Source organism: Pleurotus ostreatus (assembly GCF_014466165.1).
Source record: "Pleurotus ostreatus strain PC9 chromosome Unknown scaffold_1, whole genome shotgun sequence".
Classification (NCBI taxonomy): Eukaryota; Fungi; Basidiomycota; class Agaricomycetes; order Agaricales; family Pleurotaceae; genus Pleurotus; species Pleurotus ostreatus.
Window position 1 is genome coordinate 782,410 of NW_023503156.1, and position 12,014 is coordinate 794,423.

General features: G+C 50.3%; 4 protein-coding genes across 4 annotated transcripts; 2 read left to right on the forward strand and 2 right to left on the reverse strand.

Annotated features, from left to right (window-relative positions):
* Positions 1-75: 75 nt before the first annotated feature.
* On the reverse strand, positions 76-2,124 carry RRP9 (pre-rRNA processing protein; the record flags this gene model as incomplete). The annotated part of the gene is made up of 6 exons (XM_036769914.1): positions 76-422; positions 480-640; positions 692-1,122; positions 1,175-1,555; positions 1,602-1,711; positions 1,767-2,124. 6 exons carry the CDS (start codon positions 2,122-2,124, stop codon positions 76-78), a joined length of 1,788 nt encoding a protein of 595 aa, XP_036635759.1.
* Positions 2,125-2,420: 296 nt separating this feature from the next.
* On the forward strand, positions 2,421-3,626 carry PC9H_000253 (uncharacterized protein; the record flags this gene model as incomplete). The annotated part of the gene is made up of 3 exons (XM_036769915.1): positions 2,421-2,660; positions 2,716-3,166; positions 3,247-3,626. 3 exons carry the CDS (start codon positions 2,421-2,423, stop codon positions 3,624-3,626), a joined length of 1,071 nt encoding a protein of 356 aa, XP_036635760.1.
* A 504-nt stretch (positions 3,627-4,130) lies between these two features.
* PC9H_000254 (uncharacterized protein) lies at positions 4,131-5,668 on the forward strand (the record flags this gene model as incomplete). Its single annotated transcript, XM_036769916.1, has 3 exons — positions 4,131-4,340; positions 4,393-4,564; positions 4,614-5,668. 3 exons carry the CDS (start codon positions 4,131-4,133, stop codon positions 5,666-5,668), a joined length of 1,437 nt encoding a protein of 478 aa, XP_036635761.1.
* Positions 5,669-6,072: 404 nt separating this feature from the next.
* Positions 6,073-7,271, reverse strand: PC9H_000255 (uncharacterized protein; the record flags this gene model as incomplete). The annotated part of the gene is made up of 4 exons (XM_036769917.1): positions 6,073-6,611; positions 6,665-7,118; positions 7,167-7,206; positions 7,264-7,271. The coding sequence occupies 4 exons, from the start codon at positions 7,269-7,271 to the stop codon at positions 6,073-6,075; spliced, it is 1,041 nt and encodes a 346-aa protein (XP_036635762.1).
* Positions 7,272-12,014: the final 4,743 nt, after the last annotated feature.

Consider the following 12,014-nt stretch of genomic DNA (forward strand, 5'->3'; position numbering starts at 1 on the left):
TGTGATGTATTTGTGGTAATAGATGCATTATCCTGGTAAATGGACGGATACATAGGCTCAAAAGCTTGCGAGCTACTAGTTTAGCGTCCGAGGTGAATATACTGCGACATATGAACCGTTAAAGGAGCCCTCCTTTACAGACAGCCACCTCCCAAGTCGGTGCTCCTGCCCCACGCCAACGATGAGTAGTATTGACTCGGGTACACCAATTTTATTTTTTGACAGACGGGTAGCCGTTACCTGCTCGTCCGGTTGCGATGATGATTGCGATGCTAGCCATGAAGTACTCGATAGGAACCCTTTGGGCGGTGAGAGAAGTTGAAGAGAGTTGATGACGCCTGGAAGAGACAGTTTGCCAGCAAGCTCGAAGGATTTGAGTTTTGGGTCGAGCTTCCATATGCGTATGTCGCCATCCCAGGATCCTGGTGTGCAGTCAGCCTAAGGTAAGCAAGTTAATGGTACGGCATGGTGGAAGTTACCTGACGCAAATATATCTGAATATCGCAGACTTGCCAAAGCGGTCACCCAACGAGGTGTTTGTATGACTCCTTCAGTTTCCGATTGCGCCTCGTTGAGTCCGTGGGCGAGAGGTTGAGTGAATATCGGCTTCTTTTTCGTAGTACTCCACAGACTTATCGAGCTGCAAACCAATTGAAACATGGATGCAGACGATGGTGGGTTTGGTACGTACCCGCTATCACCGCCACTAACGAAAGTCGACTCGTCAATCATGGCTATGCATTCTAAGCTGGCCTCGATGAACTTCTGGGCTTCGTTTCCTTTTCGTTTCGTAGAACGTCCGTCAACGTCCATCGTGTTGTCCTCCCCATCATCATCACCCCGTAACCCGCCCTCTAGCATCTCTCTGACCTTACTCCTTCCGCCACCTCTAAACACTAGCTGCGTCTCGTCGACAATCTTCCAGAACCTCGCCGTCTTATCCCTAGCACCCACACTAACACAAGTCTCCAAGCGAAGAGCGTCGACGGAAAGAACGTGGTCTTGATGACCATACAAGGTCTCGACATACCCCATTACAGATGGTGTGAGATCGAAGACTTTTAACGTGCGATCAAAAGAGCCTGAATAAAGTTGATGTGTCGCTTTGCGAAAAGATAATGACTACAGAGGTGTTAACGATAGTTCCCATTCGTACCGAATGAAAAGAGCTCACGGATACAGCATCTCTGTGGCACATTGGGCCAGTAAAACATTTTATCCACTCGGCCTTCTCAGCGTCCCAGACGACCACCCTCCTATCTCTTCCTCCACTCACTAGGTATTTTCCGTCGGAACTGAGGGCCAGGGCAAGCACCTCATCCGTGTGCCCTTTAACATCGCCCGCTGGCGGAGCCTTACCCTTTCCCTTCCCATTAGAGCGCACCTTAAACAGAGTAGCTAGCTTCTTCCCTGTCGTCATGTCCCACTTAATTATGTGACCCTCTTTTCCGGACGTGAACAGGTACCTCGCAGATTCGGCAGCGACGGCGGATGTTACAGACAAACGATGGCCTCTCGTTTTCATGGATGACTGTGGAGGGTCTTCGAAGTTGAACTGAGAGGTTTAGTATAACCATTGATGGATATGCCGGTACACTCACAGAATTCGCGATAAACTGATGCACCTTTCCAGAGTGCTCTAATACGTCTTGTCTCAACCTCGCGGATATCAATTCCTTGTCGATTTCCTTCGCATCAAATTCACCATCAGCTAATGATCAATGTCAATGACAGTTTCATGAAGTACAATACAAGTGAGTACTCACCGAGGCCCTTTTTGACCGACTCGAGGTACAGCTGGGCCAGCCTAAGCCTCTTGTCTGCTGGAGTCTCATCCGCGTACTCGTCGCCGCTGTGCGCTTCTTCGGATGCTGCACGCAAGTCCATATCATCGATTCCTCCCCCGTCTGATTCATCGGTTCGGTCAGAGTGCAGCTCTTCATCCTGCCTCTTCTTTTGCTTGCCGCCGTTCACCTTCGACGGACCATTGACGCGTTTGCCTCTTGAGTGGGCATCTGGTTTTGCTTGTTTCTTCGCAGGACGCGAGGACCTATCTGCGCCGCCAACAGACTGTGTCCTTTTCCGCTTCCGTGGTTTTGTAGACGAGAAGAATGCGTCTGGCATTATTGGTATTAGGAGGTCTCAAAAATTTTGGTGGTGATCGAAGACTGTATCTGACTGTGGGAACAACTTTAAAACAAGCGTAAATTGGACTTCAAATATTTCTGCGTTTCATCAGCTACACTAGTGCCCAATTGTCCATACCCTTGACACCAATGCGCCAGTGAACGGTGTCTATGAAAAAACTTTCTTGTTAGTTTGCCTTCCAAATCGAAGTGGCTAACAGTGTGGCTCAAGTTTGTGATCTCTGCCGAACCGGAGCTTACCCAACTTTCCCTGATCAGCACTCTGTCTGAACCATGGTTTGGCCTGCCCGGGTTGTACGCGTAGCGTCGTCGTCGGCGCGAAATTCCAGTAGAAAATATGCGACGGCGTCCAACTTCGTCAATATCGTGGAAGTGGGACCTCGTGATGGGCTGCAGAACGAGAAGGGGACCATTCCAGTCGACGTGAAAGTGGAACTGATCAATAGGCTGTCGCGTGCTGGTCTGAAGACCATAGAAGCGGGGAGCTTCGTGAGTCCGAAATGGGTGCCGCAGGTGTGTCAATATCCGAGCGTAGCATGAGAGCAGGTACTTATATCGAGGATGGCAGATGGCCGGGACAGCAGAAGTTCTGTCAGGAATACAACAAAGAGAAGGAAACCACTACCCCGTGCTCGTGCCCAACCAGAAAGGCCTGGATAACCTCTTATCTCTTCCCCGTCTCACGGACGAAATCGCCATCTTCACTGCAGCCACTGATGCCTTTACCAAGGCGAACCTCAACACGACTACTGCAGAGTCTCTTGTTCGTCTTCGGCCGGTCACCGAACAAGCCATCAAGAATGGGCTGAGAGTCCGAGGCTATGTCAGTGTTGTGATCGCTTGCCCGTATTCTGGCAAGACGGATTACGGCAAGGTACGGGAAGTGGCGAAAGAACTCTTGAACATGGGTTGTTACGAAGTCAGCCTGGGGGATACTGTGGGCATGGGCACACCAGACGAAGTTGCTGAGATGATTGAGGAGGTCAAGAAGAGTGTTCCCGTCGAAAAGTTAGCTGTACGTTTCTTATTATCACTGTCAACTTACGCACCACTCATACAACATAGGGTCATGTGAGCTTTTTTGCCAATTAATGCATAGCGGCAAGCTCTGAACACGAGATTTTTGTCCAGTTCCATGACACCTACGGAACCGCAATAGCAAATGTCATCGCTGCTTTGTCGCAAGGCATACGCACCATTGACTCTTCCGTGGGTGGTTTAGGCGGGTGCCCATACTCGCCTGGCGCCACGGGGAACGTCGCGACAGAGGATGTTCTATATGCCTTGCAAGGCTCTCAATACCACGTCGTCGGCTCGCACGGGTCTAGCGGGGGTGTCAACCTAGATGAAGTCGTAGATATTGGTTGGTGGATAAGCGAAAAGCTAGGCCGAGAAAGCGTTAGTCGTGCTGGGAGAGCAATTAGGGCCAAGAAACTGAGGGAAGCAGCCATAGCAGCAAAGAGGGAGGCAAAGTTATAAGAAGTGAGTAGTCCACACCTTTAGACCACTTGCGCTGATGCAGAAAAAGTATTATAAGTAGGCTCGAGTAAATTAAATTTGAGCTTGTGTCATATCATACTGTGCTCGAGAGACAGGCTTCAACACTGTCCTCTGCAGTCAGCTACAGTCGAAAGAAGGTGCCAGCGTATCCGGCATGCTCAGGTTCGCCGTTACAGCTGTTTGGCTGCATCGTCTGTTATTGCTCTTGAACAGCTTGGCTCTGTAGTATCTTAACCCCTAAATCACTTTTGGGTGGCGGTCGAGAAATGGATCAGTACCGCCACCATCTAGGTTGCGGTTCGTCAGCTTCCTTATTTCTTAGAAAGGCTGCAGCCAAGGTACGCCAGTGTCCGATTCAAAATCAATAACCACGTTCTCTGTCTAGCTCCGGCCTGGATCAGAAAGAGGGGTATATGACGGCACACGACAATCCAAAATGCCTCTCCCCACTTCTATCCCCCAATTACCCTCAAATCCACTAAAATGCGCCAGCTCACACCAGAGGCGCTGAATCCCGCGATTCTCAATGTACAGTATGCCGTCCGCGGAGAGTTGGCTATCAGAGCAGAGGAGCTTCGAGTCCAGCTAAAAGGAGAGAATCATGGTCTCCCCTTCGACAAGGTCATCTCCTCGAACATTGGCAACCCTCAGCAAAAGGGACTGGATCAACCACCTATTACTTTTACAAGACAGGTATGCACGTTGGCGCCTTCATCACGAAACGATGAGATATCGTGTTTTACAGGTCGCTGCGTTGATGGAATGGCCAGCTTTGGCAGACATCGCGCCAGATGCTTTCCCGAAAGACGTAGTCGCTCGCGCAAAAGAGCTGCACGAGGCTATCGGATCAATAGGCGCGTACTCCCATAGTCAAGGAGTTCCCTTTATCAGAGAGAATGTGGCCAAATTCATTGAAGGTGCGTCCCAATACTTCGTGCTCGTGTGATGTCCTCATTCTGTCCGTAGAACGCGATGGCTTCCCCTCAGATCCGAATCACATTTTCCTAACCGGCGGTGCTTCAGCAGGTGTCAGCCTGTTGATCTCCATGTTAATCTCCGTACCCCATAAATCCGGCGTCTTGATTCCGATACCCCAGTATCCGCTTTATACCGCAACCCTCGCTCGGTTCAACGGTGTACCGCTTCCCTTCCATCTCAACGAAGCAGCTGACTGGGCCACATCAATCCACGACATTGAAGCAGCTATCGAGAAGGCGCACCGTGAAGGTGTCACAGCCAAAGCATTGGTAATAATCAACCCCGGCAACCCTACGGGTGCGTTACTTGACGAAGACACGCAGATCGAGTTGGTCAAACTGTGCGAGAAGCACTCACTCGTCTTGCTAGCCGATGAAGTATACCAAGTAAACCTCCATAAACCGACAACCCACCCGTTTATCTCTTTCAAAAAGATTGTATCTCAAATACAATCACCCGTCCCCCTCGTATCACTCCACTCTATCTCGAAGGGTGTTTCAGGCGAATGCGGCCGTCGAGGAGGGTATTTCGAATGCACCAATTTCCCAGCCAACATACTCGATCTTATCTACAAAATGGTGTCCGTGAACCTATGCCCACCTTTATCCGGGCAGATTGGCGTAGACACGATGATTCGACCGCCTAACCCTGGCGAGGAGTCGTACGATTTATGGAAGAAAGAGACGGATGAAATCCACGCGACTCTTGCCCACCGCACCAAAACGATGTCAGGACGACTCAACGCTCTCCCTGGTGTATCATGTGTCGATTCCCCCGGTGCTCTCTACCTGTATCCCCAGATTAGATTGCCGGACGAGGCCATTGAAGCTGCACGGGAGGCAGGAAAGGAGCCAGATGCGTTTTATGCGCTTCAATTGCTCCATGACACGGGGATTTGTGTAGTTCCTGGAAGCGGGTTTGGCCAGAAGCAGGGTGAATGGCATTACAGGCTGACATGTCTTTGCCCCGGAGTGGAGGATTATGTTCGCAAATTGGAGAAATTTCACGAAAAGTTCTTACAGCGGTATAGTGGTGCGAACTGACGAATCCTTGCACCAGTCCAGCTGATTTTCTATGTTACGCTATATCCCGAGCCCTCTGATTGTACCAATATGCTTCGTGTATTACTAGCCATTCTCGTTGATTTTCATCAACACCTGATGATGTAAACGCCCTCTTGTCACTACACCATTCACAAGGCACCATGGTAATGGTAACCACTGCGCTTCCCGTGGTACGTCAGTGTGGCCACTCCCAAAGAAACTTCGAACACTGGGTATGCGGCTCGCCACTATTTGCATGGCCAGGTACGAGGGCCTTGTGAAGTCATCAAACCGCGTCGTCTTCCTGTAGCGTAACCGATCCGGAGGCGTGATTTCTAAGTCATAAAGCGGCCAACCATTATATTGTCGATGTGCCATTTCGGCAACAAAAGACTCCTTTCGGTCTATGTCAGAGAATACAAGAGGTAGTTGGAGGGAGGACAACACACGATGTTCCACAATTTGTCCCTGGGTTTTGGCAAGGATATCACTGTGACGATGAGTGTGTGTAGGTTCGGGAAGGCCTCTGATAGATGGTCGAAGGTTTCCGCGTTCAAGGCTTCGCAATGGAACGAAAGACGCCGTATGCGATTTCCACCTGACTCTCTGAACACATCGCAAAAGAAAGCCACATGGTCCATCTTCATGTAAGGATCATTTATTTCCAGGCAACTGAGCATGGGGAAGTTGGCACCGGACCAAAGTCGTTGAAACGGGATAGTAACGGGACCACCCCATTTGCACCAATTCCACGCGATAGAAAGGGTACGCAGTGAGGGGAGCTGGAGGGCCGCGACGCCGACCGGTGGACCCCCGTCAGGGTGAGAGAATTCTAAATTCAATTCCTCAAGGCTCCCCCCGTGGGCATTCAAGAATGTCGTCACTTCGGAGCCTGTGGTGTTCCAAACAGCCAGATCCGCACGTTTAAGTTTTGGGAAAACATCTACAGAAGGCGGGGGTTAGAGCTGTACATCCCAGTCAAGCGCAAAAACATACGCAGGATGGGGAACGACCTATGGATCGAACTTGAGAAATCTATGAAGCAGAAGTTTGATTTCCATGCAAACGTCTCCAACGACTGGGAGGCCGTATTTATCAGTTCGGTTAACCCGCGCACCTCGGTCACCCGGAAGCCTCGTAACTCGATGTACAGATGTTTTATCCCAAGTATACTGGAGAAAGTCGAAGGGAGCAAGTGTGCGTCGTCGGGGCAGATATAGATAGACAATGTGTCTACCCGACCGGAGAGTAGCGACCAAACCTCATGCACAGACAAATATTGTCTGGTGTCATGGGCGCGAGTAAAGTCAAAGCATACAGCTTTTAGGTCGTGCATATTTCTTATCGCGTCTAGCAAGAGTTTCTGGACGCTGGTAACGGACTTCGTGGTCAAAGCTGCAGGATATTTTCCGGGAAGACTAAACAAGCGTCGAAATTGGTTTCTGAGCCGCTGAAACCGCGTCAATCTCGCCAAGGTCTCAAATGCTGAGATATTAACCTCGAGATCTTGAACACGTCCTACGGCTGAAGCCGTGTCCCTGTGAAGGCATAAGCGTTGTAATTTGGATCATTGAAGCATTGGTTTCCCTACGCACCGCATCATTTGAAGTTTTGCGACTGTGTATTGCGAAAGCTGGTGCACCTGCAAGGTCTTGTACCAGGCATTCAAGGAGATCTGACACAGCGCCCTGTTGACACTGGACAATGTCTTCAGTTCGACATTAGATAGATAGGATGCAATGCAAGCCCATATCTCGAAGGGGAGCGTTGGCGGCATACGCAAAGCCCGGTGGTATCCCTGCACCCCTTGAGAACGCAGTGGGATCGGAGTGAGTTCTGGCGTCTCTTTGACATCTCTTAGCCTAGCGTCGGTATTCCCACGACCGATCAGGTAACTTACAACAACGAAAGGCTGGGACCAGAATTGAGATACTAGTTCAAATATTAACATAAAATAGTCATACACTTCCATCTTTCAGCTCAAATCAGTTGCGAAACGAAACAGTACAGAATATTGTACACCAAGTGACAAGGGGATGAAGCATTCGCCATTCCTTTTGCATCCTCTGGTGCATGCATGTGGCCGCTCCCACGGAAACTGCGAACACTAGGTATACGGCTCGCCGCAATTTCCATGACGCGGTATGAAGCCCATAGAAAGTGAGCAGGCATGGCTACTACCGGATTTATTGGTGTTCAAGACCTTGAAATATGCTGCGGGATACTCGAGGTCTTGTGCAGGTCCAAGTCGACGCGGTTTCGATCACTCAGAAACCAATTTCGACATATGTGGGCCTTTTCAGTAAAGACCCTGCGGCACTGACCCCCAAATCTATTGCCAGCGTCCAAAAGCTCCTGCTGGGAGGGATAAATAATATGCACGGCCTAAGGTCTGTCTTATTTGACCTCCACCCCACCGATGGACTTGTCGAACGATACTTGCCTATGGCGGGCCAAATCTGGTCGCTGCTATCTGGTCGCGTTGACTCTCTATCTATCCGTATTCAGGCGGGACATATATACGTTCACCCGACATTCCTCGACGTACATGGTATCAAGCATCTGTCCGTCTCGCTGCAAGGTACGAGGGCGAGGCGCGTGGATTGGCCAACCTAATAAACACCGCATCGAAGTCATTAGAGTCTCTTCGCTTACAGATGTTGGCTATATCTACCTCAAGTTCAGTCCATACGATGCTCACCGGTCTCCCTATGTGTCTACGGCGATGTTCAATGCGTTCTCTATTTACCTACCTTTCACAGATCGCCTTTCCAGGCTCAAACACGTCAGTCTCTCTGTATACGGCACCATTAGATCCGATGTAGCCCAATTTCTGAATGCGCACGGGGAGAATATCGAGGGACTGAAATCATTAGTTCGCCGCACTGCTGGGGGTGCGCCATTCGGTATTGCGACCCTCCATATCCCCTCGTTACGCAGGCTCTCCGTTGCTTGGGACCCATTCGACTGGGGCGATAGCTTGAACAATCCATTTCAACAAATTTGGGCCGTCGCCGACTTCCCCATGCTTGATTGCATAGAAATAAGCGGCTTCTTCATAGACGTGGACCACGTAGCGTCATTTTGCAAAACGTTCAAACGCCCTGGAGGGAATCTCGTACGACGTCTTGAGCTCACTTGCCGAACCTTGAATGCCGAAAGCTTTGATCACCTATCAGACGCCTTCCCCAACCCACACAGTCTTATCCTTTCGACAATATTCTTGTCAAATTCGAACTGCTCAGCTCTTAGTGATTGGGATATTGTACGTCATTCTACCATTCAACCATGACACGTTTTGATATTCGTTAGGAGTCCTTCAACGCCGAAATGGAACATCGAGAATATCCGGCTTGGACGCTTTATGACTTGAAAACACGCCCGCGAGTGGTCCGTTTGAGATGCCGGCGCACTTCCTACGGCTCTCGTACCAGGTCATGCGAATAGCGGCGAGCCATATACCAAGTGTTCGTAGTTTTTGCAGCAGCGGTGACATGAATGTGCCAGAGGATGCTCCATAAATGGCTGAGAAATCTGAAGCGAGTCTGGTGTCGAATTATTCAGATTGGAGCTTGTACGCACGCCTTGTATAAATTGTATCAAGTGAGCGCAGTCGACTCGTCATAGAGGAATGGTGTATCACTTACGGTGCCGGACCGATCAAGTGACATCGATAACTTGGAAGTAAGTGAGTAAGTAAACGGCCTAGTGCTTTTGGGCCTCGTGACATTCGTCTCCACGGAGTGAGGTCGCCGCGTTCCACCACGATGAACTCGAATCCGCGGGGGCTTCCAACGCGGGGGCTTCCAAGTCCGATCAACGGAATGAGGATCGGTCAATCCATGGATAGGGACAGAATACTCATCATGCCTCGTGTGCTTCGTGCAGCACCGAGCAGACGTCGTCCCTCCTTCTCCAATGCAGCGTTGTGCTATTCTCGGTGTCGAACCAAAGATCGGTGCACTTATAGCAATCACACCTGCTCGCAGGTTTGATTTAGGCCACATCGTGGATGCAGATAATCCATACCGTGAAGCGCAAGGCTGGTTCGAGATTTTGAGAAGGTGGTATATTTAGCTCTTCTGGGGTAGGAAGCAGCCTCACCCTTGCAATGCAGGCAGTGGCGTTCCTATTGACCCCTTGACGATGGTTCAGAATAGCCCTACGATGACAATTAGAAGTTCATTGCACTATTCCTGTGGCACCAAGAATACCTGCCTCGAACCACATGCTTTAAGAATAGATGCAGCAGTGCAACTATAGTACGATGACCGGTGGAATTGAGTCAGGTAGCCGTTGGGAGACTGATCGAGAGAAGCACAATGGCCGTAGGATGTTCTGTGGGGCGGCCACGAGTGTCGAAGGCGAGGCAGTCAGTGTGGTTATGCTGTCAAGACGGGCGAAAATCGGTACAATACGTGTTCGAGAAGCGGTGTCAACTGGTATCTCGTCACAAAGGGTGAATTACCACCGCCGAGTGAGCAGGACAATCTGTTTCATGCTGTAGATGTGCTGGGTTCGAAGTAAGGAGGGGCTATTTTCAGCGGAGAGGATTTCTTAGCACGTTGACCGATAGTATAACCGACAGACCGAAGAAGTTAGGCCGCGTCTACCCGGGACAGGGGAGTTGTGGTGGCCGACGCAAGTAACAGAATGGGTAGAATTCGAAGCTGATAGGCGTGGATCAGTGCAAGCCGCCTCCTTGCTCCTAGCGGTCATCATCATACCTGCTGACTATACACCGTGCAGGTCTACAAGAAGCCAGGTATTCAATATTCAGCTCTTCGATGGTTTCCTCGAGATGCCAGTAGAGAGATCTCGTCTGCAACCAAGTACTTGCCGTCCGCTGGCCTGCAACACAACCAGACACGCGCAAGTTCGTAGCACCGAAACGAGGGGGGTTGATTGAGCGAGGTACGGTCGCCCACATCTATTTAGCACATACCATGTACCAACACACAGCATGGAGGCCAATCAATTATCTATCGGTAGCAAGGTTACTATTATTGACATTCTATAGCACAATTACCTCAAAGTTCAGAGCACAGCATCAATAAACAGCAGCTAGACACAGGCCGTGGAGTGTGGGAATTTGGTGACTACTAAACGGCGAAGACCGAGAGGATAGAAGAAGCTTCGGAAAGTGCCTGTCAGATGTGACGTCGAGAAGAGACGCTCTGTTGTAGTAGCAAGTGTACGTGCTTTCTGTGGTCGCTGGGAAGCCTCGTTGAGCGGAGAAGTTATTGCGAAGGCGCGGTGGAGAAACCTAGGGCTTGGAATCGATTAACAATAGTCTGATAGCATCAAGCTGACCTTCGTAGCCGTAAAGCGCAGTAGAACGACGCGCGGAGCATCTAGGTCGGAGTGATATTGCTGTGCTCTAAGGAAAGTCATTAGGAATAGATACCGGAGTTTGAGATGCTCTCTGGTATAAGCCTATTTGGCTTATTCTGAATCTACGAACGTGGCGTGATGGAACCTGTCGCTGGATCATATGTCCGCGCACGCTACTCGCCTGCAGTTCACGATACGACGATGGGAGTGTCTACAAATGGCGGGATTGCTGCGGATGACGAAACCCACGAGGACGATCGTGGTCGTCGCTTTGGGGAGCTATTGAAAGGTCTGGGATTTGAACAGTGGCGACCCGTGGCGAAAAGCGCGCATCGTGCATATCAGTGTACCGAGAGGAGTATTCGCTGGGGGGATGATAAGGCGAATAGATACCCGAATATGTGAGACAGCCAGTGGTCTACGGTGGGACCATTTTGAAAGTCACTGAATTCGATAAGAAGGAAATACTTGTGCAATCCGAGTACCTCGCAGAAGAAGTGGCTTCGATAGGCCACTGTTCTTGGGCATGTGGTCTCTACACGAAAGCTGTAAAGCCCTATATTGGAGCTTATGTCGAGCGACCCGCAGATCGACCGCAATGTAGAAGTGGTCGTCGTCGGACCGCAGAGATCGTGGTAGTTTTCAAGTCGGATCTTCTGTAACGTATGCCTGCACTGTGGCTCAATCACGCCTCTCTTGTCTTCTGGAAGGGGCAAGTGCTTTCTTCCGAGAACGTGGGGTCGTAGTGGACGCCTGTTTGGCCTGCGCATTGCCTCCTGGTCCGTGCGTTGAGGACATCTAGCTTTAAGAGTTCACGGCAGTCCTGGGCAAGATTTAGAGTACTTATCCATCGATTTTACAGATGGCAGCTCACATATTTTACGAGTTCATCTTTGCCGTCGTCGCCCAATAACAATAGGTTCGTCGTCGCTGGCGAACCCCTCGCCGTCGTAAGCGTCGAATCCCGCAATATCCATTAACCCCGAATTTGGCTTGTGTATCAATATGGTCG